Source organism: Calypte anna, chromosome 12, assembly GCF_003957555.1.
Source record: "Calypte anna isolate BGI_N300 chromosome 12, bCalAnn1_v1.p, whole genome shotgun sequence".
NCBI classification, from domain to species: domain Eukaryota; kingdom Metazoa; phylum Chordata; class Aves; order Apodiformes; family Trochilidae; genus Calypte; species Calypte anna.
This window is the reverse complement of record NC_044258.1, coordinates 9,600,753-9,616,469: the sequence shown is the minus strand read 5'-3', so window position 1 is coordinate 9,616,469 and position 15,717 is coordinate 9,600,753. Positions and strand designations below refer to the sequence as shown.

The window sequence follows — 15,717 nt, the reverse complement described above, 5'->3', positions numbered from 1 at the left end:
CTACGCCTTCGGCTGCCCCTCCGCATCGCTGCCAGCCGCACCGCGGGTATCTGCGGGGAGAAGCGAGGCAGTATTAGAGCCGAGGTGGGAGACCAGCATCATCCCCCCGGCTCTGCACCGTGGCACCGGGCAGGGATGGTGCCGGACCACGCCGTGCCCACCTGCCCCCGGGCGCTGCCCGCAGTGCAGCTCGCACTCCTCCTTGCTGTCGAAGCGGTTGAGGTTGCCTCGGCAGCCGCTGTAGACAAAGGGCCGGCACTCGGTGACTCTTTGGTTGTAGTACCACCGCAGCGTGTAGCGCTGGCAGTCTCCCTCGTCCAGAGGCAGGGTGCAGAACTCATCTGCGGGGTCAGACAGCGGTGGTGAGGACAGGCAGGAGCAGGCAGCACGCCGGTGAGGGAGGCTGCCCGGAGTCCCTTGGCAGGAGGAGGAGGGAAGGGAACGGGTCCTGGCTGAGCGAGGGAAGGGTTTGGAAAGAGGGGACATCTTGTGCCCTGTCTGAGCACTAACAGTGAGGGCTGGAGAGGCTGCTCTGGGAAAACCCTCGCCGAGGGGCAGCTCCCTACAAAAGCCAAAATGCAGGTGGCATGGGGATGCAATGGTTCCAGCATTCCTTAGAAGGATATTGGAGAAATTTTGCATGCCCCTGCGGGGGATTCCCTGCTCTTCTGGGGGCTTTGGGATCCCCTCCTGTGCATCATGTCCAGGAGCACAGAAAACCTGCCAGGGGCAGCAGGTCTCAGTGGCCCAGCAAACCCCTCATCGCTGCTGGTGGCAGCTTCAGCAAGGGGGAACAGAGCACAAGGTTGCATGGTGCGTGTGGTACAGTGCTGGATGCCAGCAGGAGGGCTTCAAATCCCAAATCCCACTAGCCAGAGGCTGTGGGGACATGCTGCCAGGCAGGATGTGAGGGCATCACCCCAGCAAAGCCTTAGGAGACCCCACCATTACCCCTAGTGGCTCCATACTTGGTGCCAGACAGGCACAGGGAATCTCACCACCCATCGAGGGCTGCTCCGAGCTGTCCATCTCCGGGACCTCATCATAGTCATCCTCCTCATACAAGCTGTCATACTCAAGGTCATCTGTGTCAAGCATGACTCGCCTGTCCTGCCCTGGGAGGCAGTGACAGGAGTGAGCAGCCCCCTTCCTTCACTCCATCCCTGACATCCTGCATCTCCCAGCCCTGGCCCTGGCTCTGCACACACTGCACACACCTGTGCACATCTGCACTTGCACACACACGCACCCACACTCCCTGCTGCCCTCTCCTCTCCACACTCATTAATTAAATGCATCTGGGATCAGCAGCACAGCCACTGATGTATGAGTGCCCATGAACAGAAGGCAGGGGCACAACCTGGGAAAAGAGGAACAGGGATGGCACTCACCCTTCTCTTCCTCGGTGTGCAACAACTTGAGCACAGGGACAGCCTGAGCACTTACAGCAGGGAGTGGCTGGGTGGGGAAGAGCCCTGAGAGGGGAAGGACACAGTGCAGGCATCAGGGAGGAGCCCAGCAGGATGGGGATGGAGAGGCACACGTGCCCAGGAGGACAGATTTTATGAGTCCTCTGGGCTCTCCATCACCTGTTTGGCCACGCTCCCTCTCTTGGCGGACAATTCTTCCTCCTCCCTGGGCAGACTGAAGGCTGCTCCTTGCCTGAGCCCCCCAGCCTCCTTGGAGAGAAAGCACACACCTCATCCCAGACCACTCCTTATCACCATACATCTATCCCACTCCTCCAGCCCACCCACAACCTCCAGCAGCCCTGGCCCTCCTGCTCCATTCCCCAGCACCCATGTATGGATGGGGTGCAGTCCCCATGGTCCCTTCTTGACCCTGGCAGCATCCAGACCCCATTGTCATCATCCCAAGCTGGCTGTCTCCGGGGATCCCTGCTGTGTCATCACTTCTGCCATGAACCTCCCCTCCTCCCTGTGCATGGTCCCATATGGATGCCAGCCTTGACTGAGGGAGTATCCCAGACACTTCTACCCTCCCTGCACTCCCCCCAGAACCAGTGGCACACATGGGTGGTGGGACACCTTTGGTGTGGGTAAAGGGGGTAGGAAGGGAGAGCTGCAACCTGAGTGCTCACGTGAATCCAGGTGCCGTGGGAAGTGGCCACCGCAGGCTGTGGAGAGATGGGGTAGGGGGTGAGGGACAGAAAGGGACAGACCCCCAGCCCGGGGCAGTGCAGTGAGGGTACTCACCACAGTGCTGGCTCATCTCCTGCCTGACAAAGGCACGGATTTCCTCCTCCTGCCGGGCACACAGAGCAGCAAAGGACCCACATCACAACAGGGGATGGTGCAGTCAGAGGGGAGGAAAAACCCTTTTTCCAGGCCCAAGTGCCAGATCAGAGCCCAGAGGTGGGGGAAGCCCCTCCATCAGTGGCTGTGGGATGGATCCAGCCCCTCATCCCACCCTGGTGACCCAAATACCCCGAGCACATGCTGGATCCCTCTCATCTCCTTACCGTCATGCCTGGCTCCCCCTTTTCCCCACGGAGCCCCTGTGTGCCAGGGTTGCCCTAAGGACAAGCAGAGGGAAGATGGGAAGGTGGACCTGGCTACAGCTCTTCCACCCATGGCCGGGGACCCACTCACCCACCTGCTCTCCTCTCTCACCAGGGATGCCAGGCACACCAGGGGCCCCGAGCACTGACTGTCCAGGGGGGCCTCTCTCCCCCTGAAAAGGAGAACACATGGTAAGGGCCAGGCTGGTAGCTCTAGAGCCTCTCTGCCCTCCCCAGTGCCATGGATGTGCTGCTTCCTCCATCCCTGTACTCCACAAACACCTGCACAGGTGAGGATGGGGACAGGGAGGGGCCCAGCCCAGCCTAGGACAAGAGGTTTTCCAAACCCCCAGACTCCAACCGCTAGGCAGAGAGACACAAGGGAGGACCCCAAAGCCAGCAAGTTGGCAGGGTAGGGACAGAGCTGGAACACAGCTCTTGATGTCCCCAGACTCTCACCCACTCTGGGAACAGGGACACCCAGGGAGGGGACTCACCTTCTGGCCCTGCATGCCCTCAGGACCTCGAGGGCCAACATTCCCTGGGGGCCCAGGAGGGCCAGGGGAACCATCACTGCCCCGGGTACCAGGGACACCAATAATTCCTGGGGCACCCTGTGGGAGAGCAGAGGGTGAGGCTGGGGGTGTCAGAGCCTCTGGGCCCCGTGCAGGTGCCATGGGCAAGCCCGAAGCATCAGCACCAGTGCTTTTTTGCTAAGAGCAGAGATATGTTGTCATTTATAGTATCATAATTTAGAGCAGTGCTGCATGGGAACATCAGGCTCTGATGTGCTTCAGACCAAGTCTGGATCCTGATAAAAGCAAGGCAGTGCAATGCATGCTGTCCCTTTCCAGCCTGCTCACCCGGTCTCCCTTCTCCCCCTGGTCTCCTTTGGCTCCCTGCTGCCCATCGAATCCCCGGTCGCCCTGTGAAGAGGAAGAGGCAGGCAGCAGGGGACAGGCAGCAGGGGACAGGCAGCTGAAGTGCCAGCATGGCTTTTCCTGGCTCAGCCTTGACCTACCTTGGGTCCCATGAGCCCCTCCTTCCCAGGGATGCCCGGTGGTCCTGACAGACCCAGCTCTCCCTGAGGGACAAAGCAGACATCCATCAGCCACAAGCCACTCCATCTGTCCCTGGCAACATCACGGTACTTACCGGCTCACCCTTCCTCCCTGGCAGCCCTGAGCGCCCTGGGATCCCTGGCTCTCCCTACAGCAAGACAGGAGAGAGGCAGGGTGGTCAGTCCTGCACCCCTCAATGCTCACCCCAAAGCTGCAGGCAGAGCAGGAGACCCTGTGCCCCTGTCATGGGGCTGAGTTCCAGCCTCAGCATCTCTTTGCTCCCTCTGGCTGGCAGAGGGGATACAAAGGGCCACAGCCTGGAGGCACCATCAGGGCTCCTGTGGCACCCCATGGGCTCCCACTCACCTTCTCACCCTTGTCCCCATCGAGGCCACAGGCGCCTTTCGTGCCTCGGTCACCCTGTGGGTATGAGGAGGGGAGTCAGAGCCCTGCTGAGCTGATGCCCTCGCTGGGAGAGCACAGGCAGATAGAGGTGCCAACCCACCTTAGGACCTCTCATGCCCAGGGGTCCCAGGTCCCCTTTCTCTCCCCGGGCTCCGGGGATCCCATCACGGCCAGGCTGGCCCTACAGAAGAACACAGAGCATGAGGGGTCTGCTCCTGCCCCATGATGGGTGACAGTAGCACAGAGACGTGGCTCCTCACCGGCTCACCGGGCTCTCCTGGCACTCCAACCTCTCCCTGGGGAAGGCAAAGGCATCAGTTAGGGCAGACAAAGGGGATGGTGCCCCCAGCAGCCCATCAGCACCCCCTCGGGGGTGCCCAGCTCCTTACCTTTTGCCCGCCGGGGCCGCGTGCCCCAGGGAAGCCGACGGAGCCCTTCTCGCCTTGCTCACCCCTCGCCCCCTGCAAGCAGAAACCCAGATCAGCACAGGGCAGGAGGGAGAGCTCTGGTCATGGCCCAGCCACAGCATGGCCATGGTGACCAGCTCTAGTAGCCCCCCTTGCTGGGGTGGCCAAGCACCGTGCCAAGGTGCCCACAAGCACCAGCACACAGGGATACCACCCTGCCCCGGTGCCTCTGCCCATCACCCTGTCTGCAGTCCCCTGTGGTGTCTACCTCAGCACCCCCCAGCTCCACAGAAGTTCCCCCAGCTCCATACCTTCTCTCCAGGCATGCCCTGCTCCCCCTTGTCCCCTTTTTCCCCTTCCATGCCCTTTAGGCCACGGTCTCCCTGCAAAGGGGGAAACAGAGGGAGGAGTCAGGGGACGAGGAGACACCCAGATGTACCTTGGGGTTGGGAGGACAGATTCCCTGGGGCAGAGTCACAGGGGTCCATGGGGTGGCAGAAGGAGAGGGGACAACATGCTCTATGAAGGAGGATTCCTTGGCAGCAATAAACCCCCCTGGTTCTTCTGGAAGGGGCTATCCTGTGCGACTTGTGAGAGGAGGTGCAGGGTCAACCCCATAGGGCTGGCAGCTGCCCTGTGCCAGGAGCAGGGCAGACAGAGCCTGGGGGAGGGAGATGCACAGGAGAGCTCCTGCCTGTCAGGACAAGAGGGATGATGCAGAGAGTGACACGGACATTGGGGATGTCTCTTACCGGCTCACCCTTGCTGCCTCGTGCTCCAGCTGGCCCCTCCAGCACCACGGTATCACCCTGCACACCCAAAGGATGGGAGTGAGCAAGAGGGCCAGTGCTGATGCCCTCCCTCCCACTGCCCCCCATCCTGAAGACTCACCTTGTCTCCTTTGGGCCCTGGAGCCCCAGTGTCTCCCTGGGAAGAAAGTGAGATGATGAGATGATGCAAGGATGCATGGTGGGGAGTGGGCAGCACCTCCCCAGAGATCCCAGTCCCTGGGGGTGCATTGTTTGCCCCTCCTGGGCCCCCAATCCCCAGGGTACTTTACCTTGTCCCCACGTTCCCCCCTGTTCCCAGGCATACCCTGTGGGAGAGAGGAGAGGGGTAGTCAGGGAGGGTCTCAACTGGGGGTGCAGTTGGGGAAGAGGGGGGGTTATTTACCGCTGGACCACGATCTCCTTCTGGCCCTGGGCGCCCATCTTCACCCTGTGAGATGAAAGAGATGGGAAAAGGGTGCCTGGGATGGGAGCACCCCATGTGTCACCCCACCCTGGGGACAGATGCAGCACTGGCTCCTCATCCCCTTAGGGCTGGTACCATGGGATTTCTTATCCCTGGTGGTGGGGACACAGGAGATCCATGGCAGTACCTACCCGTGGCCCTGGGTCTCCACGCTCACCTCTGGCTCCTGGAAGCCCAGCTCCTGGAGCACCCTGCCAGGGGAAGGCAAGAGCTTGTCCCTGTCCTTGCTGCCCACCACTCTTCCCAGCCATGCCATGTTCCCCACCATGCCAGGGGACACTCTGTGGATCCCCCACTGCCCTGGTTGATTGGCACAGAGCAGGTTCCCATGTGTCACCATCAGGAGTGGTTTCAGCATTACTCAGGGGGTGGCTGCAGCAGGGACACCCCATGTTGGAAGTGGCCCCATAACACTCATGCTGTAGGGCTATCATTGTCCTACCTTTTCACCCTTCAGGCCAGAGGCTCCTTGTATGCCCTAAAAAAAAAGGAGAGGAGTGAACAAGCCATGGGTGATGCCAGGCACCCTACAAAGCTTCCCTGGGACTCTAACAGCAGAACCTGCCCCATGCTGGAGCCCCCAGAACCCCTCAGTCCTAGAGGCTGGGGCTGGGAAGGTGCAGGGTGGGTCCCCATCACCCTGTCTGAGCCTGTGGGGGAGCCAGGGCAGAGCCTGCACCCCTCAGGGACACTGCAGCCCTGAAGTAACATACTCACAGCTGGCCCTGGGGGTCCAGCAGGTCCTGGTGGTCCAGGAGTGCCATCTCTCCCGGGAAAGCCAAGCAAACCCTGGCAGGAAAACACTGGTGAGCAGGCAGAGACCATGTCTGAGAGCTGGTGGGGCTTGCGGTGAGCCCACTGACACTGCCTGGGGGTTTGGGGTCACTCAGACCAGCATGGGTGAGTGCTAGCCATAGCCTTTACCCTCTCTCCTGGGGCACCTGGAGGGCCAGGCTGCCCATTGTCCCCTCTCAGGCCCGGCTGTCCTGGTGTTCCAGCAATGCCTGCTAAGCCTGGGGGTCCTGGGGGTCCTGGCAAGCCAATGTCACCCTGGAGTATGTAGAAAAAAGGTGAGTCCCAGGGAGAGAAATGTGCTTCTCAGGCTACCAAGCCAGGCCAGCACCTGGGCATTGGGGACAAAGTGAGGGCCTGGGTGACACAGGGACAGGGGTTACCTTCAAGCCTGGAGGCCCATTCTGTCCTGGTGGTCCCTGCACACCAACACCTGGAGATCCCTGTGTAGTGGCAGAGCACACAGTGTGTCCCCTGGCTGGCAGACACAGGGGGGCTGGGGGCATTGTGCCACCTGGAGCAGCCTCACAGGGCAGGGGAACATCCCTGGGACCTGGGCACAATTACCTTCTCCCCTTTGGCTCCGGAGGACCCCTTGGCTCCCTGCAAAGACAAGAAGACATCAGGAAGGACTGGGTGATAGGTGGTGAGGGCAAAGGTCCCTCCCCCTCACAGCATCTGCTGCCCCCAGCATCCATCTCCTGGCCTCTGTGCCTCTGTGCCTACTCACATCTTCCCCAGGATCTCCTGGCTCCCCGAATCTTCCTGGCTCACCCTAGAAGGGAGAAACAAGCGAAAAGCAGGGTTGGGAGATGATGTGCAGAGGGAGCCATTGCAGCCAGAACCCCACAGCCATGGGCACACAGCTGGGGAGTCCAGAGTCCCCATGACCCCTTCCAAACCAGCCCCTCTGGGGCAGCACTCACCTTCTCACCCTTGGGACCAGGCAAACCTCTGTCACCCTTGGAGCCCTACCAGGGGAAGAGTGGTGTTAGGGGAGGGGGGCAGCCACAGGGCTGGTTCAATCCCCAGAGGCATGGAGAGGGGACAGGAGATGACAAGATTAATAAGGGGGACAAAGTTAATGGGGCCAACTCACTGGTTCTCCAAGCAGCACACCCTCCAGCAGCGCTGGCTCTCCCTGCAGCAACACAGGGGTGCTCAGACATTCCCACAGCGAACTCCTGCCCACCCTGGGGGCTTCAGCAGCCCCACCCAACACCCTGGCTCCTTACCTTCTCGCCTTTGGTGCCAGGAGGGCCAGCAATGCCCTGGGATGCAGGGGAAAGAAGGGCATGTGAGAAGCGCTGCACAGGGATGCACTGAGGAAGCTCCAGGGAGCTCCCAGGGAAGCTCTGCACTCACCTGCCCTGGGGGTCCAGCATCCCCTGGTTCTCCTTTGGGACCAGCAGGTCCCGAAGGTCCTGGCACACCCTGGCATAAGCAGAACAGCCCTCAGCCTCAGCTGCAGACCCCCTGGGCTGAGCCCCACAGGGCTCCTGCTGGGGGGGGACAAGATGAGCAGCACCATACCATCTTCCCAGGCATCCCTGCCTCGCCATCCTTCCCTGGCACACCGTCCCTGCCCGGCACACCCGGCTTCCCACTCTCCCCCTGTGGGAGGTAAGAGTTGGGCTGGGGCATGGGGGGCAGTCCCACAGCCCCCCTAAGCAACCCCAAGCACCCAGATGGATGGCAGTGAGGTCAGAGAGGTGACACACTCACCACTTGTCCTGGCAGCCCAGGGACACCTGGTGGGCCCTGTAAAGGAGACACAAGGACAAATCACGTGTTATCCTGGGGACCAGGATAACAGCCAGAAAGCAGGTAGGGGGGGTTTGCAGATACCTACCCCTGGGCCAGGGGGCCCGGGAGGTCCAGGCAGCCCCATGCTGCCCTGGGGACCAGGCAAACCCTGCAATGGAAACAGCCACATCAGAGAGGGGACCCTGATGCACTGCCCTGGCACAGCTGGGACCTCAGCTGCCCCCAGAGGATGGTACATGGATAGCAGGGGAGTCCCCTGGCTTTGGAGGGGCTGGATGGTTTGAGAGGGGGCCAGGCAGGTGCTGACAGAAAGACATGGGTACTCACCCGGATTCCAGAGCCAGGTTCCCCTGGATCACCCTGAGAAAAGAGCACCCGTGTCAGTCCCAGTGCCCCATCCCACCCATCACTGGTGTTGGTCACAGCCATGCCCCTGCCCCTGCCACAGGGCTGATCCAGGAAAGAGACCAACCTAAAACACCCCTCCCTCCAGCCCAAAGTGTCACAAAATGTGTCCCTCCCTCCATCTCCCAAATCTGGCAAGGCACCGCTCTCCTCTGCCAAGTTGGACATGATGATGGCAGTACCAGTGTCATACCTTGGTCCCAGCTGGGCCCTGGATCCCTGGTGGGCCAGCGCTGCCCTGCAGGGGACAAGGGATCATTATGTTGGGGTGGTGCTTGCCGGTGGCACAGGAAGGAGCAGTGTGGTCCCAGCACTGCCAGCCCACCCATGCTCCTAGAAGGGATGCCCACCCTGGCTGACACCCCCCTTGCATGACAGTCCCCTGCACGTGGCAAGGGGGCACCCCTTACCGGAGGTCCTGGGGGTCCTGGGTCTCCCTGGTTGCCCTGAAGGGAGGAAGAGATGGGGTCACTGCAGGGATGGGGTTTGCCTGGTGGGTGCATGGAGAGCACCCCTGGGAGAGTAGACCCAGACAGTGCCAGCAGCTCTAGTAAGCACCCACACCAGGTGAGGACAGGCCTGGCCAGCTCCTGGTAAGACACCTGGGGCCAAACACCCACCCAGGTAACAGAGTGGCCCTGGCTGTGTGCTGAGGACAATGTGACACAGAGGGGACACAGGGGGGACACAGAGACAAGGGGTGGACACAGAGACAAGGAGTGGACATAGAGACCTACCGGGCGTCCCAGCACGCCAGGGAAGCCTGGCACACCCTGCAAAGAAACACGTCAGAGCCCTGCCCACTCCCCAGGGATGCTCCCTGTTCCCAGTGTGTGGTACCCAACTACATGGGTACTTACAGAGGGAAACAGGAGATCCCCTACAGCCCTATGGGTCTTGCATGGAGGTGAAGGAAGTGAACGTGATGTAAAGGCTCCCGCTGGTGTAGGACCACAGGACCTTTCTCCACATCCCACCCCACATCCCCCACCATGTCCCCACTCACCGGCTTCCCCTCAGGCCCGGTCAGCCCTCGCTCACCCGGCAGACCCTGGAGCAAGAGGTGGGGATGAGGATGGCATCAATGCCAGGCAGGGGTCTGGAGCCAAAGCCAGGCTGGGGGACAGTGCCAGTACTCACCGGGACACCTTCTCTGCCCTTCTCGCCAGGCTCCCCGCGGTCACCTCGCTGACCGCCCTCACCCTGCAGTGGGGATAGGCACAGGGTCATAAGAGAGGCACGGACATTCTCATTCCCCTCAGAGCCTGCTGACACCCAGCAGTGTCCCTGCCCAGGACTTTGCTCCATGGGGCTACCCTGCTGGCAGTAAGAGACTTACGACCGCAGACCTTATCTCCTTTGGGTCCCCGTTCACCCTCGGCTCCTGGCTCACCCTGCATCACGGAGAAGACAGATGCCATCAGCCCCCTCTGTCCTTCCCAGGGATGACTGTCCTGCCACTGTCCCAGCCCATCTCATTGCATTGTCCCCTGTCAGTCACTTTGGCTACACTGCTCCTTTCTGCCTGGGCACGCACCTTTGCTCCTTTGGGTCCGATGGGGCCACGCTCACCCGGGAAGCCCATCAGGCTGCCCTCCACCACATCTGCCTGTAGGCAGGGTGCAGTCAGGGCTGGCACCCAGGGGACCTCAGGGTGGTCCCCCAGAGGCACAGTCCTCCCTGAGCCCCCATCCTAGGGGACTGGACATGGCCATTCACCCCTGCAGGTGGAGGCTGGCACACCCTGGGGACAGTCCCCAGCAGCAGCCATCACCTACCTTGGGCCCTGCGGGCCCTGGGGGTCCTGGCAAACCGTCCCTGCCCTGGGGGGAGGGAAAAACATGTCAAGCATTGAAGGGACATCAGGGCACCAAGGAGCAGAGCCACCCCTGGCACAGCCAGTCCTGGTCCCCATAGGGCATTCCCCTACTCCACAGAGAGACCCCATCCCCCTGAGGGGTACACAGCACAAGGGGGACAGAGGGGACCATGTCCCCATCCCAGCTCACCTGCTCACCTTTCTCACCCCGGTCACCCTGGGGAAACAACACAATGTCTGTCACAGGGCTGTCCCCCAGAGCCCCCAGCCCCCACCCCAAGCTCCCCCCCACACTCACCTTCTCACCGGGCCGCCCAGTCTCTCCCAGCTCCCCAGCCCGGCCCGGTACCCCAGGGATGCCTGGTTTGCCAGGCTCCCCTGGCTGCCCAGGCAGCCCCTCAGGACCCCGCTCACCCACAGCACGGCCTATGGGGCCCTGGGGGCCAGGGGCACCCGGGTCCCCCTTGTCACCTTTGGGTCCTCGCTCACCAGGGAAGCCTAAGGAGCCCTGCAAAATGTGACACGGTGCTGCAGAGCCAGCCCTGTGCTGGGGGATGTCAGCTCACCGTGAGCATGTCAGCGCACCATGGCTGAGCTGGCCACACGGTCCCTCCCACCAGTCTGGGTGTGGGGAGCAGGACACATGTCTGGGCACAGCATGGAGCTCAGCTCTGCTCACCTCTCGGCCTGGAGGTCCCCTCTCTCCTGGCTCCCCCCGGCTGCCCTTCTGGCCCCGCAGCCGCTCGGACACTGGCAGAAAGGAGTCTGAGCTCCCATCGTAGGCACCTGTGAGCTCCTTCAAAGATGAAATCTGGGTGCCAGGAAAGAGCCACAAGCCAGGGTGTTAGTGCAATCCAGCCATAGCAGCACCCCACAGCCCTAGCAACCTGTCCCAGGTGACTCGGGATCTCCCATCGCACCCAATGTCACTCCCTCCTGCTGTCATGTGTCAGGAACAGCCCCCAGCCCCACAGCTGGGGGACTATGTACCTTAATGCCAAGTGCTTCTAAGCTACGTTCAATGTTCTGCAACAAAAAACATTAAAAACAAAGTGAGTGTTGGCCTGCTCCCACCATGGAGGCTGTGGAGGATCCTCCATCCTCCAGGGCTGGCATCCCAGCCCAGCAGGTTGGGTGGGACTCACCACTGCAGTCCCAGGGTCTCCACGTGCTCCAGGGTTGCCAGGTCGCCCCTAGGTTTGCAGAGAAAGAGGGAATGAGAAGAGTTGCAGTGGTGTAGTAGGTGATGGCAGCAGTGCTGATGCTGCTTTCAATAAGTTTCAGAGTTAACACTGCTGGTGCTGCCAGGGCAGGGGCTGTGGTTGCCACCACCCCAGCTCCCAGCTCGCCAGGCACAGTGCTGCGTACTCACTGGCTCTCCTCGCAGTCCAGGCTCCCCCGGGTCTCCCTGAAACACAGCAAAGGTGTCAGAGGGGTGCAGATCCAGGCTGCCTGGCACCCAATTCCATCACCAGTGTCCAGCCTTGCCAGCCTGGCAGCAGAGAGTCCCACCAAGGACCCACCACCTCTGGCACAGGGGCCTCCAGACCTTTGCCTTGAGGGTTCTTGGGGGCAGGAGGAGCACACCTACCTTTGGTCCAGCCACACCACGGAGACCTGGTGAGCCCTAGAAGACATGGAAGGGACACAATGGCACCTGGCACCCACAGGCATGGGGCAGTGCCCTGAGGGAGCTGTGGGCAGGGGTCTGTCCATCTCACAGCAGTCTGCACTCCAGGGTCTGGTGCTGGGTGGCACCATGGGTTTGAGGACTACTCACCTGGCCTGGGGGGCCAACCTGTCCTGGGATGCCAGGGAGGCCAGGGGGGCCAAGGGGACCTGGCAGACCTCTGTCCCCTTGCTCACCTTTGGCACCGCTGTGGCCCTGCCAAGAGAGCAGTGTCACCCCCAGGACCTGGGTGCCCAGGTCTGTCCCTGGGTGGGCATGTACCCATCACCATGCTCTTCTGTGAGGAGGTTCTTACCTCTCTGCCAGGGGGTCCTGTGTCACCCTTGTCACCCTAACCAGGAGGGAAAGGAATGAGAGGGATGTTGCTCCATCCACAAACCCCAAAATAATGTGCCAGGAGCCAGGCAGGGAGGAGCCATTAGGTGTGTGGGGACCAGGCAGGGATCATGCAGGGACCACCCAAGGCTCTATTCCTTACCTTTCTCCCATCCTCTCCTGGTGTCCCATCTTCTCCCTGGGGACACAGGCTGTCAGTCAGTGCCCAACTCAACCACCCCAGCACAGGCATCACATAGGATGAGTACCAGTGCCAGAGACATGGCTCAGAGCACAGGGGCTCTCTGCCACATTTCCCTCTTGCCTTTATGATGTGCTGGGATCACCAGCCCTCAGCACCCCAGAGCCAAGCCCAGCTCCCCCTTACTCACGTTCTTGCCACTGAGCCCAGGTTTTCCATCATCTCCAGGTTTTCCCTGGGAAAAAGCAGAGGCAGTGACAGAGCCCCCTGGAGCTCCCCCCATCACAGAGCCACCCAGGAGCCAGAGGTCCCTGGGCCCCACTGCAGTCCAAGGGTGCCAGGAAGGGGATGGTGGGCACAGGACAAGCCCTGGCATATGGCACTGTCTGAGACTGACTGCAGAGGACACAGGGCACCATGCGTCCCCAGGGCACAGGGCAGATGGTACTTACAGGGGGGCCGGGTGGTCCCAGGGGGCCCACAGGGCCAGGCAGTCCCTGCTCCCCACGCAACCCAGGCAGCCCCTGTGGGGAAAGGAGATGGAGGGAGCACAGGGCTGCAGGGCACCCAGACAGCTCTGGGAGGAGAGGATGAGACAGGGACAGCAGCACCCTGCTTGGGACCAGGAATGGTCCCATTGTGCCACCCTGGACCAAGGAGCAGTGGGCAGGATGCCAGTCTCTTGCAAGTACAGTGTCCCCAGCAGGAGCACAATCCAAGCCCACCCTCTCCAGAGGTACTTACATCCCGTCCAGGGTCCCCCTGCTTTCCTGGATCCCCCTGCAAACAAGGAGGATGTGAGGGCAGGGACACCATTGCCCTGCCATGGGCCCCTCATGAGCATCCCCCACCCAGAGGGTGTCTGGAGGAACAGTTCCTCCTGCTCCATCCCCTCTCTGTTCTGCAGCCCCCACCCTGGACCATGCTCACCCGCAGCCCGGTGGGACCTGGGGGCCCAGGTTTGCCTTCCAGCCCATTGCGGCCATCCAGCCCCGGGGGGCCACGGTCCCCCTGTAAGACAGCAGAGACAGAGGATTGGAGCTATGGGAGGGGACAGGGGTGCCATGGGGCAGACCCCACCCTGCAGCCCCCTCACCTTCTCTCCCGGCAAGCCTCGGTCTCCGGGGTCACCCTGTGGGGTGGGAAGAGAAGGGAATGAGAGGGAGCCAAGCAGGACACAGACCCCTCACACAGACCCCTGTGGGGAAGGGGCACTCACCCGTGCACCGGGGGGACCACGGGGACCCTCCACGCCCTTGCAAGAGAGAGACACGCTCAGCAGCAGGACCATGGATGGGAAGGAGGGGGTCCTGGGAGCTCCACCCCCCCACACACACACACCAGGACCCCCAGCTCTCCCGCAGAACATCATCCATCTTGCTGTCTTGCCACCTTTTACACCAGGGACCTGGCACCTACCCTCTCTCCAGGCAGTCCAGGGGAGCCAGCATCACCCCGGGCCCCCTTCGCACCGTCCTCACCGGGGTCCCCAGGGTCCCCCTGCCAGGGAAGGGCACTGCAGTTAGAGAGCACTGCCCCAAGGCCACCACAAACACCTGTGCTGAGCCAGTGCCAGAGCCCATGCTGAGCACCTCTGTCTATGCTGTGTAGTTTAAGGGTGGGATAATTGCAAAGCCAAAAATACAGCCATGGGTTGAAAAAATTGGCATCTGGGCTCATGGCTGGCCTGATAGTTATTGGGAAGATACTTATTAGGAAGAAATTCTCTCCTTTGGGGGTAGTGAGAGGCTGGAACACGTTACCCAGAGAAGCTGTGTCTGCCCCCTCCTTGGAAGAGGTCAAGGACAAGTTGGATGGGGCTTTGAGCAACCTGGTCTAGTGGGAGGTGTCCCTAATCATGGCAGAGTGTAGAACCAGATGATATTTAAGGTTCCTTCCAACTCAAACCAATTATACAAATCTATGATAGCGGTGGCAGAAAAAATGCAACATGCAGCACTGCTGAGCCAGGAGGCAGCTGCACCCTGGCTGGGGACCATGATGCCATCCAGCACAAAGCACAGCCCATGGCCAAAACTTCTCCAAGCATGAGCTGGCATGTAAAAGCAGAACACCCAGAGATGGGGTACTGCTGTGGGATCTCTGTGGGGCTGGTGTGTTTCAAAGGCCTCATCCCTACAGGGACATCCTATCCTGGTACCCTTCTCCCAGCACTGGGTGGGAACATCACTCCATGTATCCCTTAGATCCCATGTAATCCCCAGATCCCACATGGCTGTGAGCCATGGTCCACATCAGCTCCACAGAGCAGGGGCTGATTTGGGCAAGGAGGATCCCAGTGCACAGGCAGAGCCCAGTGTGGGACACTACAGGGCACCTCACCACCAGGATCCCAGGGGACACACTCATTACCTTCTCACCCTTCTCCCCTGCTCCTCCAAGCCCCACATCAACCTGTGGGGCAAAGAGGGGCTGTCAGAGCACATGGGGCCAGGGACCAGCCTGTGGGCAGGGAGAGGGGTAGGGGCACAGCTTACAGTTCTTCCTGGGGGTCCAGGAGGCCCCTAAAAGAAGTGTGGGGAAAGCATGTTAAGAGGAGCTGGCACTGCCCGGGGAAGGGCAGGGCTGTCCCCCAGGTGGGGGACAGGCACGTGTCCCCCTGTCACTCACCGGCTCCCCACGGTCACCCTTGCTCCCTGGTGCTCCTGGGCTGCCCTGTGGAAAAGAACAGGGTGAGGGGAGGAGAGGATGTGGGACATGTAGGGGGGTGTGGGTAAGGTGTCCGTGGGTCAATGGGGTGCGTGGGATGGCGGGTGCCCATAGGGCAGGGGCTGCACACAAGGTGGTACTCACATTCCTGCCTTCGGGACCTGGGTCCCCTGAGTCGCCCTTCTCCCCGGGGGGCCCACGGTAACCGGGGAGGCCCTGGGTGGAAGCAGAGTGAGAGTGCACTTTACTGGGTCACCCCAAGGCCATCAGGCATCTCACCCACCCCAGTGTGCCCACCAGCCCTGCGCTTACCCGGGGACCCCTGTCTCCAGGTTTGCCAGGCAGACCCACTTCACCCTGTGGGGAGAAAAGGGGTGAGTGGGGGGTGGTAGGAAGAGGGGCAGTGGTC

At 61.3% G+C, this 15,717-nt stretch overlaps 1 protein-coding gene across 1 annotated transcript in view; it reads right to left on the bottom strand.

The window, feature by feature from the left end:
• Positions 1-15,717, bottom strand: part of COL7A1 (collagen type VII alpha 1 chain) — a 29,391-nt gene continuing 13,674 nt past the window's right edge. The window contains exons 51-112 of the mRNA XM_030458655.1: positions 15,621-15,665; positions 15,453-15,524; positions 15,270-15,314; positions 15,137-15,163; positions 15,012-15,053; positions 14,058-14,138; positions 13,858-13,893; positions 13,735-13,770; positions 13,569-13,649; positions 13,383-13,418; positions 13,091-13,162; positions 12,829-12,873; positions 12,600-12,635; positions 12,417-12,452; positions 12,212-12,316; positions 12,023-12,058; positions 11,804-11,839; positions 11,422-11,457; positions 11,111-11,242; positions 10,730-10,939; positions 10,601-10,648; positions 10,391-10,435; positions 10,150-10,221; positions 9,962-10,006; positions 9,753-9,815; positions 9,619-9,663; positions 9,023-9,058; positions 8,806-8,850; positions 8,293-8,355; positions 8,166-8,201; positions 7,974-8,054; positions 7,806-7,874; positions 7,676-7,711; positions 7,540-7,581; positions 7,367-7,411; positions 7,171-7,215; positions 7,008-7,043; positions 6,824-6,883; positions 6,573-6,698; positions 6,366-6,437; positions 6,091-6,126; positions 5,780-5,839; positions 5,568-5,612; positions 5,455-5,490; positions 5,286-5,321; positions 5,147-5,203; positions 4,706-4,777; positions 4,377-4,448; positions 4,248-4,283; positions 4,088-4,168; positions 3,949-4,002; positions 3,677-3,730; positions 3,543-3,605; positions 3,385-3,447; positions 3,019-3,135; positions 2,617-2,694; positions 2,483-2,536; positions 2,217-2,265; positions 1,392-1,475; positions 999-1,115; positions 162-341; positions 1-50 (exon numbers count right to left, since the gene is read on the bottom strand). Of these exons, the coding sequence (XP_030314515.1) occupies positions 1-50; positions 162-341; positions 999-1,115; positions 1,392-1,475; positions 2,217-2,265; positions 2,483-2,536; positions 2,617-2,694; positions 3,019-3,135; positions 3,385-3,447; positions 3,543-3,605; positions 3,677-3,730; positions 3,949-4,002; positions 4,088-4,168; positions 4,248-4,283; positions 4,377-4,448; positions 4,706-4,777; positions 5,147-5,203; positions 5,286-5,321; positions 5,455-5,490; positions 5,568-5,612; positions 5,780-5,839; positions 6,091-6,126; positions 6,366-6,437; positions 6,573-6,698; positions 6,824-6,883; positions 7,008-7,043; positions 7,171-7,215; positions 7,367-7,411; positions 7,540-7,581; positions 7,676-7,711; positions 7,806-7,874; positions 7,974-8,054; positions 8,166-8,201; positions 8,293-8,355; positions 8,806-8,850; positions 9,023-9,058; positions 9,619-9,663; positions 9,753-9,815; positions 9,962-10,006; positions 10,150-10,221; positions 10,391-10,435; positions 10,601-10,648; positions 10,730-10,939; positions 11,111-11,242; positions 11,422-11,457; positions 11,804-11,839; positions 12,023-12,058; positions 12,212-12,316; positions 12,417-12,452; positions 12,600-12,635; positions 12,829-12,873; positions 13,091-13,162; positions 13,383-13,418; positions 13,569-13,649; positions 13,735-13,770; positions 13,858-13,893; positions 14,058-14,138; positions 15,012-15,053; positions 15,137-15,163; positions 15,270-15,314; positions 15,453-15,524; positions 15,621-15,665 (3,849 nt within the window). The remainder of the gene's footprint in view (positions 51-161; positions 342-998; positions 1,116-1,391; positions 1,476-2,216; positions 2,266-2,482; positions 2,537-2,616; positions 2,695-3,018; positions 3,136-3,384; positions 3,448-3,542; positions 3,606-3,676; positions 3,731-3,948; positions 4,003-4,087; positions 4,169-4,247; positions 4,284-4,376; positions 4,449-4,705; positions 4,778-5,146; positions 5,204-5,285; positions 5,322-5,454; positions 5,491-5,567; positions 5,613-5,779; positions 5,840-6,090; positions 6,127-6,365; positions 6,438-6,572; positions 6,699-6,823; positions 6,884-7,007; positions 7,044-7,170; positions 7,216-7,366; positions 7,412-7,539; positions 7,582-7,675; positions 7,712-7,805; positions 7,875-7,973; positions 8,055-8,165; positions 8,202-8,292; positions 8,356-8,805; positions 8,851-9,022; positions 9,059-9,618; positions 9,664-9,752; positions 9,816-9,961; positions 10,007-10,149; positions 10,222-10,390; positions 10,436-10,600; positions 10,649-10,729; positions 10,940-11,110; positions 11,243-11,421; positions 11,458-11,803; positions 11,840-12,022; positions 12,059-12,211; positions 12,317-12,416; positions 12,453-12,599; positions 12,636-12,828; positions 12,874-13,090; positions 13,163-13,382; positions 13,419-13,568; positions 13,650-13,734; positions 13,771-13,857; positions 13,894-14,057; positions 14,139-15,011; positions 15,054-15,136; positions 15,164-15,269; positions 15,315-15,452; positions 15,525-15,620; positions 15,666-15,717) is intronic.